Here is a 20087-nt window from a genome sequence, read left to right as displayed (position 1 = left end):
AATTTCTACCAGTGCAAGGAGCACTTCACCGCTTGCATCCAGGTATCCATAGCAGGTTTGTATTCCTCCTCGTCCTTCTGAGGCTCAAAAACTGTTTCTATTCGCCTCAGCTTCTTTAGCTGTTCTTTGTCAGTCCAAAATCCTATAAACAGAAAGTTCATTCTCAGGCTCCACTACAAATATGTTATTTTTGAGTTGCTTTAATTTACTTACAAGAGATCCAAACCAGAAACACAATAAGAAATCATGACAGCTTTTCTTTACTTAACCAACAACTTTCTCAGAGGGAAGCATATTTTTTTTTACATTGTGAAACTGCTTTCCAATAGCATCCACTTGTTTGGAATGCTGACAACAGCACATCTGCTTAACTGGGATAGTTTCCAAGGAACAGCTCTGGAAGACTGAAGTTCACTTAAATTTCATCAACACTATGCCTTCAGTTGCAGGTCCCTCTAAATGAAGAGAGGCCACAGAAACCAAAACTTAGCACTATTGCCTTTCCTCATGCCCTAAAAAGTGCATAAAGAAAATAGCTGCTGTTACATATTCAAATTAATTTATGGTATTGAATCATTCTTGTCTGTCAAAGGACCTTTTTTCAGTTTTAATTGCTGGATAAGCCTTACCTGAGCATGTGATTTTATCTTGGTTATGTTATTTACATATCAAAGCAATTTAGTGAGGTATCCTTCTACAAAATGTATTTCCATTAAGAACCACTGACAATTTGTAGTTTAAAGTCAGGTTAATTATATAAGCCAGTTCTTTCTGAGTAAAGCTGGATTCCCCTCAGCCCTCATTCATCTATTTTGTAATTCCACTGTACTTATGTCTGTGAAAATCTCAAAGAATAAAGACTCAGTTCAGAGGTGACAGGATACAGCTTCACAGTGCTGAACATGAGCAAGGCAGCCACCTTCTCACATGATCCATGCACACCAAGCACTGCTTCACACAGTACAAAAATGGAAAGGGACTTGTAGTGTCCAGGTCAAGGAAAAGAGAGGGAGCAAAGAAGAGAGGGTTCACCTCTCTTCTCTAGCAGTGTGTCCTTCTAAATGCAAATAAACACTAAAGCCTATATGCAGATATTTTTCATGTTAAGCTTCCTGTTGCTATTCATTTATGTAAAACCAAAGGATAAAACTGCTCAGCATATTGGGACATTGTGATAAAAATACAAATATGGTCCTTATTTATGTATGGCCCTATCACCCATTTCTTTGGTCCATCAAACACAACAAGCACATGGATAAAAAGGACTGTACAAAGGTGAACGCTTTTTACTGCAACTTCCCATAAAAGTGGGTGAAGTAATTGTGGACATTTTACAATTAAGTCTACAATGTTGTTGTTTTTTGTTATTGTTTCTTTTCCTGATGATATTTCCTTATCTACAAACATACATATTGTGAGGGAAAACATGAATTTTAGATGTATTTGTATACATACCTGATGCAAGACCTGCAAGAAAAGCTGCACCAAGACTAGACATATCTGTATTTGAAGGCTTTTCTATTTTCTTATTAATCAAATCTGAAGTCATCTGCATGACAAAACTGTTATTACTGACACCTCCGTCAGCTCTACAAGGAGAGGAGAAGATTAAAAGAAAAATAAAAGTGTTTAGTTCTAATACTTAATTACCAATGTTTCACAAAACAAATCCTGAGGTTTCACACCCTTGCACAGATCTTTCCATTACTTACGCACAAATGGATTTTCAGAAAAAGTATTGGGTAACAAAACCCTTCAGCTGCTTAGAAAATGTCACTAATTCAAATGCATCAGCTGGAATGTTCTATATCACAAGAAAATGCCTCAAGAAAATTTTTGCAGATTTTGGATGTTTCTGAAGGTAAAATAATGAAATACTGCCTGATTGGTGAGGTTAGCAGCATTTTACTGATCTGTACACACAATTAGACTGGATTTCAACCTCTATACTACGGAATAAAAAAAATGCTACCTGCAAAGTCAGTATCTTACTATCAGTCACATGCATTTTCCTTGTTCTGTAAAAATGAAACACTCATTTGATTCAATCTACAAGATAGGAAAATAAAATAAAGTTTGCAAATACTGTTTTATATAGCTTTGCTGCTAGATATGCTGAACATTCAACCTGTTCAGTACATATTCTAGCAAAACGTTCCTTTATACCATTACACCACGATGTGCAATTACTTCACAACAACTGAACAGGCTGCACTCCAGTACTCCACAGAGCACTAGGATCATCCGTGTAGAGGCCACTGCAGACTGCTGGAACACAGAACACAACAGCCTTCTCGGTGCTTTCCTTGATGGCGTTGAGACAAGCAACAAGCAGTAATAGGAATATATAAGACTAATTAAAACAACACCTTTTTAGGAGCTTGTAGGAGGCAGAGGCTGGGAACAAAGGATATGGGACAGTAGCTAAAAAAGGAATGAACATACAGAGGGTAAGTAACCTCAAGGCAGGATAAAACAAGATTCAGAAGTAACGGATTGTTAGTAAAGAGGACAAAAGAAAGGGAGTAAAATTTACACTCTACAGAAAAAGCCATGAAGGGTATGTCATTATCTTCTAACCCTTGATCCACAAGCTACATTTCTACCGATATTAGCAAACTGTATTATAGTCACTGTATGAAACAATAACTTTATATTAAGGAATAAAACAAAATACAACCACACTATTTAAAGTTTACATTATACCATAAACAAGATCAGAATTTCCTAAGGAATCACTGCTACCCATCACTACTGCACTGAGCCTAGCTGTTTCTGTATCTTCACCTACTCAGTTCCATGCAATGGAACACATGAACTCGTACCTTCCCCTACCTTTGTACTTTCACCTTCCTTCCACCATTCAAAATTCTCATTTCTCATCTGTCCACATGCCTGCCAGTCTACCTCTCCCTTTGCATGGGTTTTCCACCCATGGAAAGTGACAGAAAGTCTCTTCGCTATTCTTGATTGTGACACCGCGATGACCCCTGGCTGTCAGAAGGAGAACTTTGGGAAGGCTTTTCTCAGCACAATGGGCTGGAGGCTCTAGAGTAACGAGTGTGTACAGACTAAGTACCTACTAAAATGAGCAGGGTAGTTTTCCAGAACAGAATTCTGCTAAATCTTTCCAAGAAGTTGTGATTAGCCTATTCCAGCCTATTCTACTATTGCCTCACTAAACTGGATTTACTTCTTAAAAGACTGAAACAAAGCCAATGTCTTTCCATTTGAATTGTAAAAACATTCTTCCTCTTACACTTCAAAAACAAGTCCAGTTTTAACTAAGGCTTCAGAAAACAATCACTCTGTGACAGACCCTACATTAAAAATTCCATTACAAAAGGATTTTATTATAAAGGGTAGGATGATTTTTCTAATAGGCATTGCTATATGTATTCTAATGCTGCATGAGAATAATTTCATCTTAGTTTTTTAAATTAGTGCAAGTCCTTACTGTCTACTGAGAACCACCAGTGCCAATCATTTATTAATAAATGACCCCTCTGTGCCAATTTTGAAGTTACATCAGCATTTTAATTGGTAATAGCCCATTTCTCAGCAGCACTAAGATAAAATACATGATTAAATTTACACCTGTTTATATCAAACTCTCACATATCTAACTGAAGCTGCAAGGAACTTACCGAACAGTTTGAAGAGGAATGCGTACTTTCTTCACAATGATATCAAAAAGCTGTTTGTTTCTGAAAAAAAAAAAAAAAATTAGTTCCATTAAACACTATGAACTCCATAAAGTGCTTCCAGTATCTACACAGTCAGAAAATAAAATACAAGGAAAAAAATGCCTCAGTTGGGTCAAAACCACTGCATAGTTAACAAGCTTCCAGAATGCTTCAGGAAAAAAAAAACAAAAGCACTCTGAAATTCAGTATCATACCATTAAAAAGACACATATAGCTAAACCACAACCCATTTTACTGCAATGTGTGGCACCATGGAATGCACATTTATTCCCTGCTAAAAATGATTACAAGCTTTCATAGACAAAATGGAACTGTTGATACAAGAAGTGGTTTAGAGTGATGAAAGCGCACTGACAGAAGTGTCAACTGAAATTTCTCCAACTGTTCTTTAAAGGGAACATCTGAAAGCTCTACGTCTGACTTGTTCTGAACCCTAAACACAAAGGCTCTCCACCTTGTTTTTAAGAGATGCAGGCTTCAGTTCAGGAATTACTGCATCTCAAGTTTCTCTTACAGGGAAGAAAAAACTGCATTTGAGACAGCGGCAGCGATTCAGAACGTTGTCACCTTCTCCAGACACACTACCCTCAAACTGTATCTACATCCAGTTCCAGTCATGCTGGCTGGCATTGCAAGGCAGAACAGTATGTTTCACAGTGAGCTAAATACGTGATAATATCAGTGACTAATTGCAATATTTTCAGCCTTGACTGTTAGATTGGTAAGTTCTTGTCTATCCAAATAATTCACCATATCTAAGGTGCCTATTACTCCATTTTATAAAACACCAAGATTCAAACTTCAGACAAAGAGCAAATATGAGTACAGCTTCTGACAAAACAGTGTCAGGAAAGTAAAGACACATTTTCAACAAAATATTTTTAGAATTTGTCAAAAACAGTATGATTTAAGAATCTCTACGTGGCAACTTCAGAACAAAAATCTCCAAACTAATAAATATATGCAGGTTTATTTGTAATATATTCAAAAGAACAGAAGAGGCAGCCGAAATTCCTTTTCAACATTACTACAGTGGATGACTACAATTTGTATTTTACAAACTGTGGAAGTAAACATATGTATTTAATACTGCTGGTTAAAACAAAACCAAGTGTGATAACATTAAGCAAGGAATTACCTGAAAGCTACAGATTCCAGGATAGCTCGTACAAGATGGTTTCTGGTAGTAGTAGGTTTCAGCCCCATGAAAGAGGCACATAAGCATGGATCATTTGCAGAAGCCTGCAGAAAAGATTTCACAATGAGTTTGGTGAGTTATGTTTGAAGACTTTTGAGAAAGCAGTCAAATAATAAGAAAAAAAGTAACTTACGACAGTTACAGGCAGCATAGTGAAAGAAGAAAATTGAAAACAATATGTGAGCAGTATATAGTGTTATTAGCCAACTCTGTGAATGTTTTAGTTTCTTTCAACAGCAAAAGTGTTAAGTGACTTCTTCCAAACCTGACACACTAACACTAACATTTATGACTTCTCTCTGAAGTCCATGCAGTGCACACATGAAGTATATAGCACAGGGCACATTGATACTGCTGTTATCTGGCAAAATCACACTTTTTTTTTTTTTTAAACCCCCTTCTCTAAACCTCTGAAAAAAATGGAATTACAAGTCAATTTATGCCAGCATCTACTCAGTGGAGTCAAGCAGGCATTACAGTTTTAGAAGTGTTCTAAAAGTTGGGTTCTTAGAAGGAACACTGACAAGGATGGTAATCGCTTTGACTAGCTTACACAACAGTCTGTTTTCAGTGACATGACTAACAGTTTCCAACCAACATTCGAATGCTCACTACGTTGTCTTCTTTTGCACTGGAGGACAATTGGATAAATCTCCACTCCACCCCTCCACTCCTTTCACAAACTTTATCACAAGGAATTAGTTTGCTGGTCCCACCTGGTTTGTGATAACGCTAAGTCTTATTTTTACCACAGACAGCAGTTTTCAATTTGAAACAATTCTTTCTAATTGCACTGTGTTATGTATTAGTTATGACAATACATAATGAAAGCTCGAATTTTATGCTCATAAAAAGCATGAACACATTTACTAAGTAAATGAAGAAAATGCTAGCATATGAGAAAAAATTATACGTGGATAGGTATATATATATGCAACAGCACAAAAATGGAAAATACTGAACTACCACTTAAATAGTAGATCATGATCAGCAACTACTAAGCAGTTTGTTCCTAAGTAGAACAAACTTTTACATTTGAAGAAAAAGAAAATACTCTTTCCTTTTCCCACATACATAAGTGCCCTTTCCATTCTAAGAAGGGAACCATCTGTGCCCATCCAGAAACATAATGAAGATTCACTGTTCACAGATATTCATATCAAACAAACCCAAAAGTGTGCATTCAAGCTCTGTGCATGGGTGTCTTGAAAGAATCAGTCAATTAAATTACTACTCATTTCGAAACAAAAAAAAACAAAACAAAACAAAGAGCCACGAAGTGATAGTTGTACATATACATTCATACAGACCAATGAATAGCTGTTTTTGCTGCTACTAGCAACCATAGCAAACTCCTATTTCTGATAGAATAAAAACAAGAATGATTAATGCACATTTTCACTCAATTTCATGTCTACTTTCACAATGATGTCCTTTCAGTGTACTGCATCACAGCATACAACCCAGTAAGAAGTGAATTTGTTCCTACTGCCTTCACACGGATCAGTAGAGAACCATTTTACTCTGTGTAGGAAATGAACATACAGGTGTCGTGAAAACCCTCCTAACTGCCATCACTGTGAAGTCTAAGAAACACTACCATACGACCCTTTTGTCAGCATCCAGCCAGTGACACTAAGCAGCAAGCAGGTGAATTCAACTCTGCTCATGTCCCTTTTCACACCATTTGACCCAGTTCATTTCTAAACTAACACAGAATCTCTCCCTGCTGGTCTACTAGAATGCTACTAGCAGTTACCAGGTGTCAAAAATGAACAGAAATCCAGACTTCTTTTCCCTTCTTCCTCTTCTGATTTTCTTTTTGGAAGTATCGTTCCTAAATTTGGACTGGGAATATTCAAACTACGAATAAAGACAACAGAAGCTTCTTGGTGTTTACCAAGAAGGTAGCCGAGGTTCATTCTGGAGACAGTGTCAAGGCAGCACGGCAGGAAAAAAACAGCACAAGTGAAAGAACACAAACCAACATCTCTAGAACTTAAATACTACCAGAATTAGAGGGTCAAATGTAAGATTCAGACTAATATTTGTCTGCATTGGGAATCCTTTCTGCAACACTGCAATTTGCCATGGCTCAGTACTTGCTTATTCAGAGCATAATTTCTCACAGTAAATGCTAAATGAAAGCACCTTAGCTTAACCAAGTTTTACAATGCTAAAAATAAAGCTAATGATTAGGGCAGTTGTTTGATAGAAGGTTGCTGGGCTAGCTGTAGGTTAAAGTAATTATTTCTAAGACACTAACCTTGGGAATGATCAAACTGAGTATTGTAAGCCAGTGAAAAATCAAAACCCTAGCTTTTACACCCACACAGAAAGACAAGCTGTCAAAAACATTCCACGTAATTCCAAGATGTACATATTCAAACCAGTGAATTACAAAGACTTCTAAGAGGGAAGAAAAAAAATAATCTGGTGATTTTTGAAGGCTTTCCTTTCAATGTACCCACTGTAAAGTTTATAAAGTTAATATGCCAGATGACAACTTAGAGAACAAGTCTATACCATGAAGTTTCTCCTGAACAGCAACACTGACTAGAAAACAAACAATTTTTGCGGAGAAAAACGGCTACTTTCATGGTGGCAAACCCACAGCATAGAAACAGCCATGCTTTCAGTCACGATATCTCATGCTGCTCAGGGAAGTGGCAGAACTTGACAAAAAAGGTTGGGGGTCTCTGCAGCCTGTAGGTCAGCAACAGCTACATTAGCAACACCTGCTCATTCTCATTCTGTATGAAGGTCTGTCTTGGAGCTCTGACTTGCAGCTCTGTCACTCTGTGATGACAAATTACAAATTATTACTACCAATTGTCAAGCCCATACTGGAAGCAACTGTTGTGCAGCTGAATAGGCAGTGTGTCAGCTCCCCAGCTATCACCATTTGTCATCTAATGTAATTAACTGCAATTCCTATCAATCCCAAACCAGCCTAATATGCTGCAATGAACTGCAACAAAGCATCACCCTTCTTGCTGCCTCTGCACAGGAACAGTATCTCACCTCCATAGTGAAATGCAAAGGGGATCATGAAACAGGAAAGGGCAGACAAGAGCATGGATATATGGTATTTAGCATAACTGGAAAGCAAGAAGAAACAATCCAGAGCCTGTAATTTAGAAGGGACCAAGTAATTGCAGGGAGCTCCTCAAATAAAGAGGAAAATAAAAGAAACCTATTGGAAAATGGAGGGGACTAAAATGCAAAACAAATGTCAGGAAATCCTTAATATATGCACTGTGCTCACTAACAGTATCAAACAAAGCACAAAACCTACTTTAGTTGGAAAAAACTAACAGGTTAAAATCTGCGTAACCAAGAAACGTCTGTCTATTGTTACCTTTGCTTTTCATAACCTCAGGACCTCCAAACTTATATTTAAGGTACATGTCTAAATACTCTGATGAATTATGAACTATTAACACTAGTAACACTACTATTCACTACTAGCACTATTAACACTACTATATTGAAAAGAGGCAGGATAAAAGGAATTATTTTAGCACAGTACTTGGAAGTGCTATCTCAAAGAAGGCTCTGTATGAGGCAGAAAAGATATGGGTTCAGTTTCTCTGTCTGTAGGCACTGTCTGTCCTACAGTGGACAAGTCACACAGCTTATCTGTCAGCTCACCATCTGCACAATGGAAGTAATTTCCTACTTCGTAGGCTTTTTCTCTTGCAAGGGAAAGCTCTACTTAAGGATTCTTACTGCAAACATCCTCACATGATGTGGTGAGGAGCAGAAAATAAAAACATGAATATTAGAGATTACATATGCTGTTAAAATGTAAATTAAAACATTGAAATGAGACAGAAGTTGTAATTTTAACTGAGCTATTAACAACATATTCTTAACTATATTAATAACTATAATTTTACCTGAAAACCTGGAACAAAACAAACGCCTTGAGAATCAACAATACTCCGTGCCATTTTTGCTGTTTCATCTACATTGGTGAAAAGATCTGTAAAGATGCATAGTACATATGCTTTTATTGTTTATTTTGATTTCTTTATATACTATTAAGAGACAAAAAGCTAGAGTTGGGTCACCTCCTTTTGTAATACTTCCCAGTCCCTTTGTAATATTTCTTAAATTTGTTCTAAGGGAAAATCAATACTTCTCCTGTATTTCATGTCCAGTCACATAAATTCAAATGAAGACTAAATTAAAAAAGACCCTCTCCTATCTGTCATGCCTTTTAATCATTGTGTTCTGTAAAAGATCACTAGCTTTCCAGACAAATAGATCTAAATAGGAGTTGAGATGGCTAACAGCAGCACCTATGCTAAAAAAAACCCAGAACCTTGAAAAACATGAAACAGGTTTTGCTGTTTTCTCTGCAAAGATACTGTTACTGTTAAACTAAACACCAAGTGACTAAAGAGGAAGTCCTTGCTACCCATCATATTTTAACAGCTCTGAATTTCTGTATATTCTTGTCAGTCTCTTGTCTAATTATAATAATTACTATTGTTTTTAAACAAGAGACTGACAAGACTCTCAGGCCCTACTATCACATCTTTCACAGAGGTTACTCTAACTGTAACTGGATGGTTATATTTCAAAACTTATTACAGACATCCCCTCTTGAGCTTATTCTTCACTCATATACATTTCTTAGGTGGCCACATAACACATCATCAAAAGACAAGAGATCTCCTGTAGATGATACCTACTGTTTTATCTTGTTTAAGTAGTAAGTCCTCCTACCAAAGATAGGTTAATCTAACTCAACTTTTAAAAAAACACTTGGAAACTTACCAGGACTTTCAATTTAACCTCCACAAATGTTAGAAAGTTTTGGATCCTACTGTGCCCAGACTAATTAGCCTAAATCATATCTTTTTGTTCTTCTCGCACTTGCTATTTCTGAACCATACAGTACTTCTATGGTAGGATAGAGAGTGAAAAAAACTGAGTGAGATTCACTTCAACTTGCAATTTTAAATACTACTTTTCCAGAATTATTAGACATACCACCGCAAGAAAACTATTCAACCAACTTGTCTTGCAACAGAAATTTCTACTTCCAAAACATTACTGTTATTACATATCACCTTCAGCCATGCTGAGCCTCACCATCCTTACCTTCCCTTGTTTTGACCCAATTCTTTCAGCAAAGCAAAAGTTTTACTGTTTACTATTTACTTGTGATAAAAGTTTCTTAACATTGTCTCCTGCAATTGTGTTTCCAGAAAACAAAGGTCTTGCTTATTAGAAATACTTACAGTAGTATTTTACAGTATTTTAATCTTATTTTTTAAATCTGTTTCTAGAGCTTCCCACCCTTTTGCCCATAGTAGCAACTGTAGGTCATGTCCATTTCAGTACTAGCTGACTAAAAACCCTTCATGCTCTTTGCTCTGCATATATCAACAATCTCCATTTTAAATATGGGTTAGTAGCATGAAATTTGAAGTAGTAAATTACTTATGTAGCTGAACTATGTGTGGAAATGAGTAATTTCCTCAAAAGATTAATGGCACTGATGAAGAACCATGAATCAGTACTCAATACTTAAGGATTTGCATGTATATGCACATATTCACTAGGGGTTGAGAACTTAATTGTGGAATTTGGTGGTAAGTTATACTTCAGGAAAGCCTTTCTCAGATAATCCAAAATTTGGGTCACAAATTCCTTCTTTGCATCCCACTAAGGCTTACTAAGTTTTTAAGCAAGACAAGTAAACAGTGTATTAGAACACTGAGGAAAGCTCTCCTATAAACAACTGGTAGATCTCAACATCAATTACCAGAAGGCTAAGATACTCTTAAGCTCTTATTAAACAGATACGAAGTAATTTTCAAGCCTGTTGCTAACTCTGAGATGTAGAGCTAGCAATCTCTCAAAACCATTAACAAAGTATTTGTGGGTTGCAGCATCTACAATTATGCTAACTAGACTGAACTGGCAGTCAGCTCCTGTGTTTCTCCTCAAGTCCAAATACCACAAAACAACAAATACCACAATAGTCTCCTTTATGCCAATTCTATTTAAGTCTGGATACCAGGTTAAGAATAAACAAATAAAAAGATACCAGGAAGCTTGTTATGCTCAGGAGTAGCACATTTCAGGAACATAGTAATACACATAAAGGATGACCTCAGAGACAGAATCTGAAGAGGAAATGATTATGCAAAATGTGTGCAAGCCAATCTAAGGCATTTTAAGAGAACAGCGATTAATTCTACTAAATCTAAAGTATTTGCAGTAAACACACTCACCAGAGAACCTCCTGCAAATACTGTGGATGTCCCAAACACGTAGGCTAGTTTCTTCAATCATGGATAATAACACAAAGCCCAAGATCATAGCTATAACCCTATAAAGTGGAATAGTAAGTAGCAATATATTTCATCCTACTACAAAATCAAAAACTACTTACTTATATCCTGTGCCCACTTTATGGTAGTGCCAATGTTTGACATGGAGCCTTCAGTTAAGTAAACAACTTCTTCCCCAATCTTCCAACCAATCAGTGGATACAGACCTTAATAATTTTCCATGAAACAAAATAAAAGACGTAATTAAATTACAGTGCTTCCAGGGAAACACAGACAATGGATCCAACTAAAAACATAGCCTTTTTTTTAAAAATTTCCTTCCAAGAATTAAAATAGCCACTTATGACAAACTAACTAACTTGGCAGACCATCAGAGTTCACAACTACAACATTTTCAACACCAGAGAAACACAGATGAGCCCAGATTTAGTATTTTAATACAAAATTAATGATTGCTAAGTACACACTTCAAAGTACAAAGTACAAGGGCTGGAACTTACAGTGTTCCACAGGAAAATTCTGATGTGAGAAAACACAGCACCAACCCCTCACACTTCCATTCCTCTACTGTACAACACTGCTACCAAGAAGTACCACTAGTAATTATACATGGTGTCTCAATCCATTTGTTTTTTCTCCTCTGTTTTTCTGTTCTTAGGAATTGTATTTCAGGACTAAGACTGCCGTTTCTAATTAAAAATTTCCAGAGTCCTCTGCCCTGAAAATGTTTTTAAGCTGTCTTTCTACAGCTGAAGACAGAAGGCTAAGCATAACAATTTTGCATCGTCATCATTAAAAACTGTTAAATAAAACAAAATGATGTAAAACACAGCTTACCCCTGCGTGATGCACACAGATTCCCTCCTGTATTAACATTCCAGAAACCACCTGTACCCATTGTCAGTTTAACATCTCCTGGCTGAAAGCAGCATTCTCCAAACATTGCTGACTGCTGGTCAGCTACCTGCCACAGCAACAAAAATGCACTTAGAAGTTAGCCACCAACATACAAGGCTGCTGGATTTTAAGATATCGCTGTAAACATTTCAGTGTATTGAATACAAATAAGTATTCAGAAGGGAACTGAGTGTAGAGAGCATCTCTGTACAATTTCTCAAGTATTTGCATGCCATTCTAACACAGTCAGATTTATCACTAGAGGCAAATTTAGCTCGGTTCAGGCAGATTTTTCTACATTACTCCAATAATGTTTTTCCTATCCAAACTCTAACTACTAAGACAATAAAATATTGTTCTCCCCATGTTTTTAGGGAAAATAAATAAAATGTACCACAAGTGGATCCACCAACAAACACCCTTACATTGGATGGTTGGACTGGATCATCTTAGAGGTCTTTCCCAAACTTAGTAATTCTATGACACGCATAGAGTCTTACTGCAGCCAAGTTAGGCTGTATCTCATTGCAAGACTCTATTTAGAAGAAGTGACTTTAAGCTAAAGAGAGATTATCACAGCTTAGAATGGAACCCAGGTCAGTTAAATTCTATGTTCAGTACTTAATCATTTGGTCACTGAAGTTACTGAAGTACTGAAGTACACTGAAGTACTTAATCATATGGTCCACTGAAGTTAGCTTCAGTGGACCATGACCTCTAGAAACCCCTTTCCACTTATCTCCTCTATGCTGTAAGCTTAGTTTCTGAAGCAAAATTTAATAACTAGTTCTACTATAGTTAAGACACAGTGAAGGAATAGGGAATACTTACTTAACAACCACATATTAAATCAGAGCTAGATAAATAAATAAAGGCACAGAAATATGAAGTGAAAAAAATCTTCACTCACCAATGCCATTATTGGAATAGGAACCCCAAATATTTCAGAGTCAGCTGATCCAAAATTGAAGCTTAAAACAAGTTTTATGAGAAACATCACAACCCTGAATTGACCTCTTTTTAAAACAAAACCCAGACATACAAGGCCTGTGTCTGTACATAAATTAAATGTAATGCTAGCTCTTTATTTTAAAGAGAGCATTAAAACTACCGCTTTAAGAATTGCTGATGGTTGAAATAAAATTCTGGATGTAGGACTAAAACTGTACTTATGCACACAAAGTTTAAACTACTTTAGTAAATTTCTATATTACTTCTCCTGTGCAGCTTTTATACAGTATTTTTATAGAAGCGGTTAATTTAATAGGTATCATATCCTTAAAAATAAACCTTCACAGTTACCTTGTGTCTTTCACTGGAGGATAAATAGACATTGGAATGGAAAGTAAATTACACAAAGTGGGGTTCCAACATCTCTGAAATAACAGGAAAAAAAGCAAAAACATCAGAAACACTCTCAGAGTGCAGCAAATAGCAGCAATGTTTACACAGCATCAACAGCACCTACCGTGAAGGGTTCAAAAACACCTGTAGAACTGGCATTTGAGTAATCTGTAGCAAATACAGAACCTAGCATGAAGAAAGAAGAAAGGTTTCAGATGCCCAAATGTTTAAGTCATTAGAAACATTTTTTCCTTAAATGTCTCCACAGCTCCCACAGAACATAAATGTCTATAGGCAAGGTCATACTGAACACCATTGCTACACCAACTACTCCTGCTGCTCCCTGCAATGCATGTATTCCAATTACTTCATCTTATTCTCATGAAGATGCCCAGAAAAGAGCTCATCACTGACTGCATTGCATTCCATCATCACCTACACAATGGCTGAACTGCCAGTCCTCACACAGCTACTGTTCTGGGACACAACCTTGTCATGCTTCCTCATTTCTTGTAATTCTTGGCTCTTTTTTTTTTCCACAGAGGCTTTTCTTCAGTCAACACTAGTTAGTTCTAATAATTGCCTTTAAAACTTCAATGTTTAAAAGGCTGATTAGACACAGTAATCACTTCCTTTTCTGATTACCCTTCCAATGCTCAAAAATTAATTCAAAACTTTTTTTTTAAAAAGGTAAATATTTTTAAATATTCATCATCAATTAAAAAAAGCACGCATGATCAAAACATACTTAAATTCAGTGACAGTCATGAATATCACTGTTTAGATTCATTTAGATGTTTTATTACCATGTAAGAACACCCATAACACTCACCTTTAGTCAGTCTGTACAGTAACCATGTGTCCACTGTTCCAAAGCAGCAGTTATTCTTTTTGGCAGCTTCATCAGCCTGGGAACAGATGCAGAAAAAAAGGATTTCATATTGGATACAAGAAAGAGAAACATATTTCCTGACTCGTTTTTCATTCTTCTTTGTGGTTAATAACATCCTTAGAAAATAAGTCTCTAATACCCAGTATTTCTTCAAAGAAATGCAAGCCAGCTATGCAAGTAGTATTATCCTACAGAAAAACTGCTCATGATCCTAACAGAGAATAAGGACAAATTTTAACAGCTGCTGCAGAGAAAAGAACTGCAATTAATCTTTGTAGTGCAGTGGAGTGGTGGATAAAGGAAACGAGGACCAAAGCATACTGCAAAGTGCAAGAACAGAAGGAATTTGTGTCTCTTTTATAATTTGTGCTCATGAAGAATGAAAACAGAGGAAGCATTTTCTGGTTTATGAGGTCATTGAAGAGTCAGATCGCCCTTCTCTTTGAGATTTTTTCTTCCTTTAAAGTAGGAAAGTGATGTTTCATCCAATGTCCACTGACCAACACTGCATACAGTCACAGAACTTAGAAAAAGAACATACAAATTAATTCATGTGAAAGCATGACTGAGTGCATTATTCTCTGTAATCAAGAGACATTTTTGAGCTTTTTGGTTTGGTAATCACTTATTTGAAATATCAGAGCCTGAAAAATCTATGGAGAACGTTCATCTCACACCAAAGACCCAGAAGCTGCCTATCTTTTAATTCTGTATAATTCCAAATTCACAGCTCATGTTTTTAACAGACCCAACCAAAATATGCACATAAAAATTATCACAGACCTTCTCAAAGTTAGACTTACAACAGACAAACTCAAAAAAACACACAAGGATTTCTTTATACAGGAAAGACAAAAACAGATGATCTCAATTTTCTTACAAAATAACCTGAAAATTATCAGAAGTAATAAAAAAAATGAAGCTATAAATACAATAAGACAGTGAGGAAAAGAGTAAGGATTAGAGCAAAGAACTAAGTAAGAAATAGCTCCGTGGTCATTGTTCCATTAGATTAAGCCAGCACAACTTATTTCACACGTTTTCCAATTTGAACTGCAACAAAACATGCAATTAATTAGCACCTGGTTGTTAAGCGTGGTAATGCACAGGTAGCTATAAGAACTGGGAGAGTGCAGACTGGGAAGGTGTCAGTGCCAGCAGGGAATGTGCCACAGAAAATAAACAAGCAAACAAAGTAAAATAACTAAGAGCAGAATTATACTAAGTGAAATACTGTTTTGGGGTGGGTTTTTTTGTGGCTTTTTTTTTTGGTTTTTTTTTGAGGAAAGGAACAAAACAAACACGCAGAGGTTATGCCCAGTAGCCATGATGATGGATTCAGGAAGTTACTATTTCTCCCCTTCCAGCTTACCTCAGGTATGTTTTTAAAAACCCACGACAACTTCATAGAAGCCTGTTGTGTTGAAAAGGTAAGAAAACTCGGAGCCAAATATCGATCATTTCCAGTAAAGAAATGAAGCACTGTAAAAATAACATGGATTACCTGTTTCAAAAGAAAACAGTTACTTCTTCAATCTCTTCCTTTAAATGTTTCTCATAAATTAGTACTAAGGGATGACAATCTAGACAAAAGCAATGCTCGTGCTAAGTTCTGTTAGAAAATCCTTACTTAAAGTTTCAGTGGCAGCCTACCCACAACAAACACCAAAGAAAAGAGCAGCTGCACTAAACAGGTCTGTCTTGCTGACTTCTGATGGCACACAGAGAGCAACTGCTCCATATTACAGACCGTCCCCTGTGTGAGCACAATGCACAGTGTGGCTGGCAGTAGTACACACTGTTATTCCCTTGACAGTTCTCCTACAGCAAACAAGCTCAATTCTCTTTTAACAGAGTAATCAAAATGTAATCATTAAAGCTCCACTCAAAATACATGACAAAACGCAGTTTTTAGCTTGTTTTTGTTATGCTAGCACACTTACATAAAAGTAAGTTCAGTTTTCCCTCATAGAGTAACATTTCTTTTAAAAGAAGCATGAGCATGAGCAGCTCTGGCACCCTCTTTAGATGCCCCCATTAAAAAGAAAACACTACTCCCAAAGTACTGCCAACCACAAATTACCTACATTCAAAAACTGTGCTTCAGCAGCGTTAGCATGCGACATTTTTACACAATGAAGAGACTGAACTGTAACAGAATACATGACAGACTTACAGACATATTTTCCCATAATTAAGTAACTTTGTGCACTTTATTATTTTTCTCAGTACCATTTTCCACACAAATCTTGTTTACTTTCTTGTTAAAGGCTTTAGGCTGCAGCGTTTCCTACGAATACGTTCTCAAGGTATCTGCAGTATTTCATATACCGTCCTGCGCCTGGCAATGAAGTGGTTATAATACATTCAGGCAATATGCTGCTTAGCAAAGTGTTACCTTCAGCAGAAGGGATCTATTCCAGGAATTCACAAGCTCAGCACTCCGTAAGTCTTGCCAGCTTATGAAATTATGAAAAGGTTTCCCCGTCCTCCTGAAAAGCAGCATTGGAACATCCTCACTTCCAATCACAGAACATACAGAACACATACAGCCCCACCTCAAAAGTCAGCAGGATACACTACTTCCAATCACAGCATTTAACAGCAGGCCAATTCCTAACACAAGGGCACTTCCTCCTGTTGAGTGTGAGAAACTGGCCATAGGCACACAGACAGTTTGGGCACAAGGCTTCTCATCAGAATTAAAAAAATAAATAAATCACAGAATCATAAAAATCATAGAATCACGTAGGTTGGAAAAGACCTTCAAGATCATTAAATCTGACCAACATGCATTAATTTCTTCCAAAGCACCAAAGCAAAAATTCTGAGCTGCTGCAAAGTGCCGCCATGCCAACACAACAGAGCATGACTGACACTGGCTGCCAAACAGAGTTCAGGATTTCTACAAGCTGTTCCTGTCCAGATCACTGCAACGAACACGAATTCATTTTAACTAACACAGCATATACATACTTGTGCCATGTGATGAAAGTGGATCTTTGTGTTGAGATACCAAGAGCAGCAACTTGCCTCATGTGAAGTCCAGCAGCTAGAAAATAAAAAGAAAACAAATGCAATAAATTGAAGACACTCCTCCTCCTCCCCCCAGATTACTTGTCTAATATAACTTCAAATTCTTTGGAATGCAAAGGAAATAAACAGAATACAGGTTTACACAGACTGGGCACCTGAGTGGCTACCCAGCGAAATGATGGAGAACTCTGAACCACACCAACTGATAGCAAAGGCAGTCAATAGAGCTGCACTGCTCACAGAAGTAGTGGAGGCACTCTGACCCTCCGTGCCATCTGAAAGGCCGGCTGGTGCCTGATTTCAGCAAACCCAGAGACAAGCGAGCTGCAAGGCACTAAGACTGTCACACCTACATGTAAGAAACCAGTTAAAATGGGAATGTCGCATGGATGAACGTGAACAAAAGCATAAAGGAATAAGCATAATTACAAATTTAAAAACAAACAGGAAAACCCCAATAACCAAAAGGAAAGAAATGCCATGGAGAAGCAAAGCTAGACTGATTTTTGACATCCATCTTTAGTAACGGTGTTGCTCATCTTAAACATTATGATTCTCAAGATTTTATAATAATGAGAAATTTACGTGCACCATTTAATCACTGAATGCAACAAAATATACTTCAAATTCAGAAGTAGAAGAATGTACTTTTGGTACAGGCACATTTTGTTGCTGCACTTTACTTTCAAATAACTGCAGCAAAAGAGCTACTCTAATATATAAATTGATGTAAGTATTTAAATTTGTTCCCAACCATTTTCAAAGTGACTCTAGTCACCTTCCACAGTACCTCCACGTATGCTTAGAGAAGAAAAATTACATGAAAAAATGATACAGTACAAGACTGCACATAACCATCAGGCCGTTCTGGCCACAGCACGGCTGTTCTCAAGGGTCCTCAGCCCAACTACCTGAGCAAACCGTGAGTGCTGTGGTTACACCCTGGCAATCAGCCTCTGAGTGATGCTTCCAGAAGGGCTTCCAAAGGGAAAGGGCCCACCTGACTTCCCCACTGCTCCTGCCCCGTCCTCCCCCCTGCCCACAGACCTGGTGGTACTTCTGCCAATGTGGGCAATCATATCCATCAGCTGAAAATCAGATCAGTGCCTCTGCAAGACTGTTGGCTCCACCTGCTTGCACAAGCATTACTGGCAAGAGCGTAAGGGAGGAGGACCTAGGAGTGGCTGGCTTAGAAACAGCAGTTCTCCCTCCCCAGCAGCAGCAGGTCTGAGCTGAAGACAGAACCAGACCAGAATTGCTGCAGCTCACTGCCAGTTGGTGTGGCAAGCTTGCTCTTCCCACCTCCATGAGCTGTGAGCTGCTCCCAACACTTTTCTTGCATCAATCACAATGTTCTCTATGAACTGGGCTTATATCCATCGGAGAGAAAAATAAAACAGAACATATGGGCAACTGGTGAGCTGCTTCTAGGAAGGGCCAAACCTCAGCCAGAGAGAAGCGGGACAGTGCAGCCAGAGGCATTTTCCACCTTAGTGCACGCCAAGCCACCTCAGCTCATATCTACACACAGACCTGCAGCTCTGCAACAAAGCGCCCTGTGCCCGCTCTCTGCCCTCAGATGTCACTCCCGCCCCAGCACCACACCCTCCTGGGTGCTGGCACAAATGCTTGCAAAACTCTACTGGCACAACAACAAGGTGTGGTGATCTGATGGGGGAAACTGTCACAGATCTCAGCACCCCGGCAGGAAGGTGGGACGGCTGCTTTGACAGCACCGTGGGCTCACGCTCACGTTGCACAAGCACTTAAAAGTGGCCTGTTGATAGAGAACACAGCAGCAGCTTCCCCTTCTAACAGCAACTAAAGAACCTTTGTTTCCTGATTCATCCCACAGAACGGGGGAGGAGGGAGGGAAGGAGAAAGGGCAGGCTGTGACAGAGGGCACGGGAACGCAGTACCCGCTGCCGTCCAGCAGGGGGCACAGCAGCCCCGGCCCGCTCGTACAGAGGCGCGCGGGGCAGCAGCAGGGCGCTGTGAGCGGCACCCAGCGGGCACCCTGCTGCTGTGCTGCACCCCCAGCCCGGCCCGAACGAAACAGTGGACAGAAAGGTGCTGTTCTACACGACGGCCTTACGGCACGCCACACGCGTGCGCTCAGCCGCCAATTTCCACCGCGATTTTAGAAATAAACACTAACTGCAGCTCAGCAGCCGACTCGTTTTGGCAAACAAACCACCACCTTCTCGCAGAGCTCGCAAGCCCTTACCTTGCACAGCTTCTTTTACGACACCGACAAACTGCCTCCACAGAACTTCGGGATCCAGTTCCACCCATCCGGGCCGGGGGTACAGCGCCTCCACCTGCGCACACGACACACGGCGTCACCGCGGCCCCGCGCACGGCCGGCGCTCCGGTCGCGGCTCTCCACCCGACGCCGTTACACGACGGAGCACCGCCCGCGCGGAGCCCTCCGGCCCCAGGACGGCTCGGCCCCGCGCCCCCCGCGATCACCTTCCTGCATCCGGAACCTCTGACGGCGGCCGCGCGGTCATAGACGTGGCACTTCACCGCCGTGCTGCCCACGTCCACCCCAACTACGTAGAGCGCGGGGGCGGCGCCGTCACTCGGCTGCCCGCACGGCATTGCGCGCCACGCACCGAGTGCGAGCGGCCGGCCGCCGCCCGCCTGAAAACCGGCGCCAGGCCCCGCCGCGGGGCGGGTTCCCGCCGGCCTATGGG

General features: G+C 39.0%; 2 protein-coding genes across 3 annotated transcripts in view; both read right to left on the bottom strand.

Annotated features, from left to right (window-relative positions):
• On the bottom strand, nucleotides 1-20069 carry GK5 (glycerol kinase 5). Its single transcript, XM_048954976.1, has 16 exons — nucleotides 19861-20069; nucleotides 19616-19709; nucleotides 17329-17404; nucleotides 16751-16844; nucleotides 15725-15856; nucleotides 14293-14368; nucleotides 13585-13646; nucleotides 13419-13492; nucleotides 13027-13087; nucleotides 12057-12183; nucleotides 11321-11425; nucleotides 8808-8893; nucleotides 4846-4949; nucleotides 3648-3707; nucleotides 1456-1589; nucleotides 1-142 (listed from the first exon to the last, which is right to left on the bottom strand). The coding sequence occupies exons 1-16, from the start codon at nucleotides 19990-19992 to the stop codon at nucleotides 6-8; spliced, it is 1554 nt and encodes a 517-aa protein (XP_048810933.1). The 5' UTR covers nucleotides 19993-20069; the 3' UTR covers nucleotides 1-5.
• XRN1 (5'-3' exoribonuclease 1) overlaps nucleotides 19616-20087 on the bottom strand; it is a 41262-nt gene continuing 40790 nt past the window's right edge. For both annotated transcript variants that reach the window (XR_007378861.1, XR_007378862.1), the window contains one exon: nucleotides 19616-19709. The gene's annotated coding sequence lies outside the window, so the exon portion shown is untranslated. The remainder of the gene's footprint in view (nucleotides 19710-20087) is intronic.

Source organism: Lagopus muta, chromosome 9 (assembly GCF_023343835.1).
Source record: "Lagopus muta isolate bLagMut1 chromosome 9, bLagMut1 primary, whole genome shotgun sequence".
In the NCBI taxonomy this organism is placed as follows: domain Eukaryota; kingdom Metazoa; phylum Chordata; class Aves; order Galliformes; family Phasianidae; genus Lagopus; species Lagopus muta.
This window is presented reverse-complemented; position numbering and strand designations above follow the sequence as displayed.

Bases quoted from the DNA above. Each gene is read 5' to 3' on its own strand.
- GK5 (XM_048954976.1), bottom strand. From the start codon at position 19,992: ATGCCGTGCGGGCAGCCGAGTGACGGCGCCGCCCCCGCGCTCTACGTA. The intron at 8,894-11,320 runs GTAAGTAGTTTT...GCATCTTTACAG, and splicing joins AAAGTGGGCACAGGATATAA to ATCTTTTCACCAATGTAGAT. The intron at 1,590-3,647 runs GTAAGTTCCTTG...CTCTCCTTGTAG, and splicing joins ATTCCTCTTCAAACTGTTCG to AGCTGACGGAGGTGTCAGTA.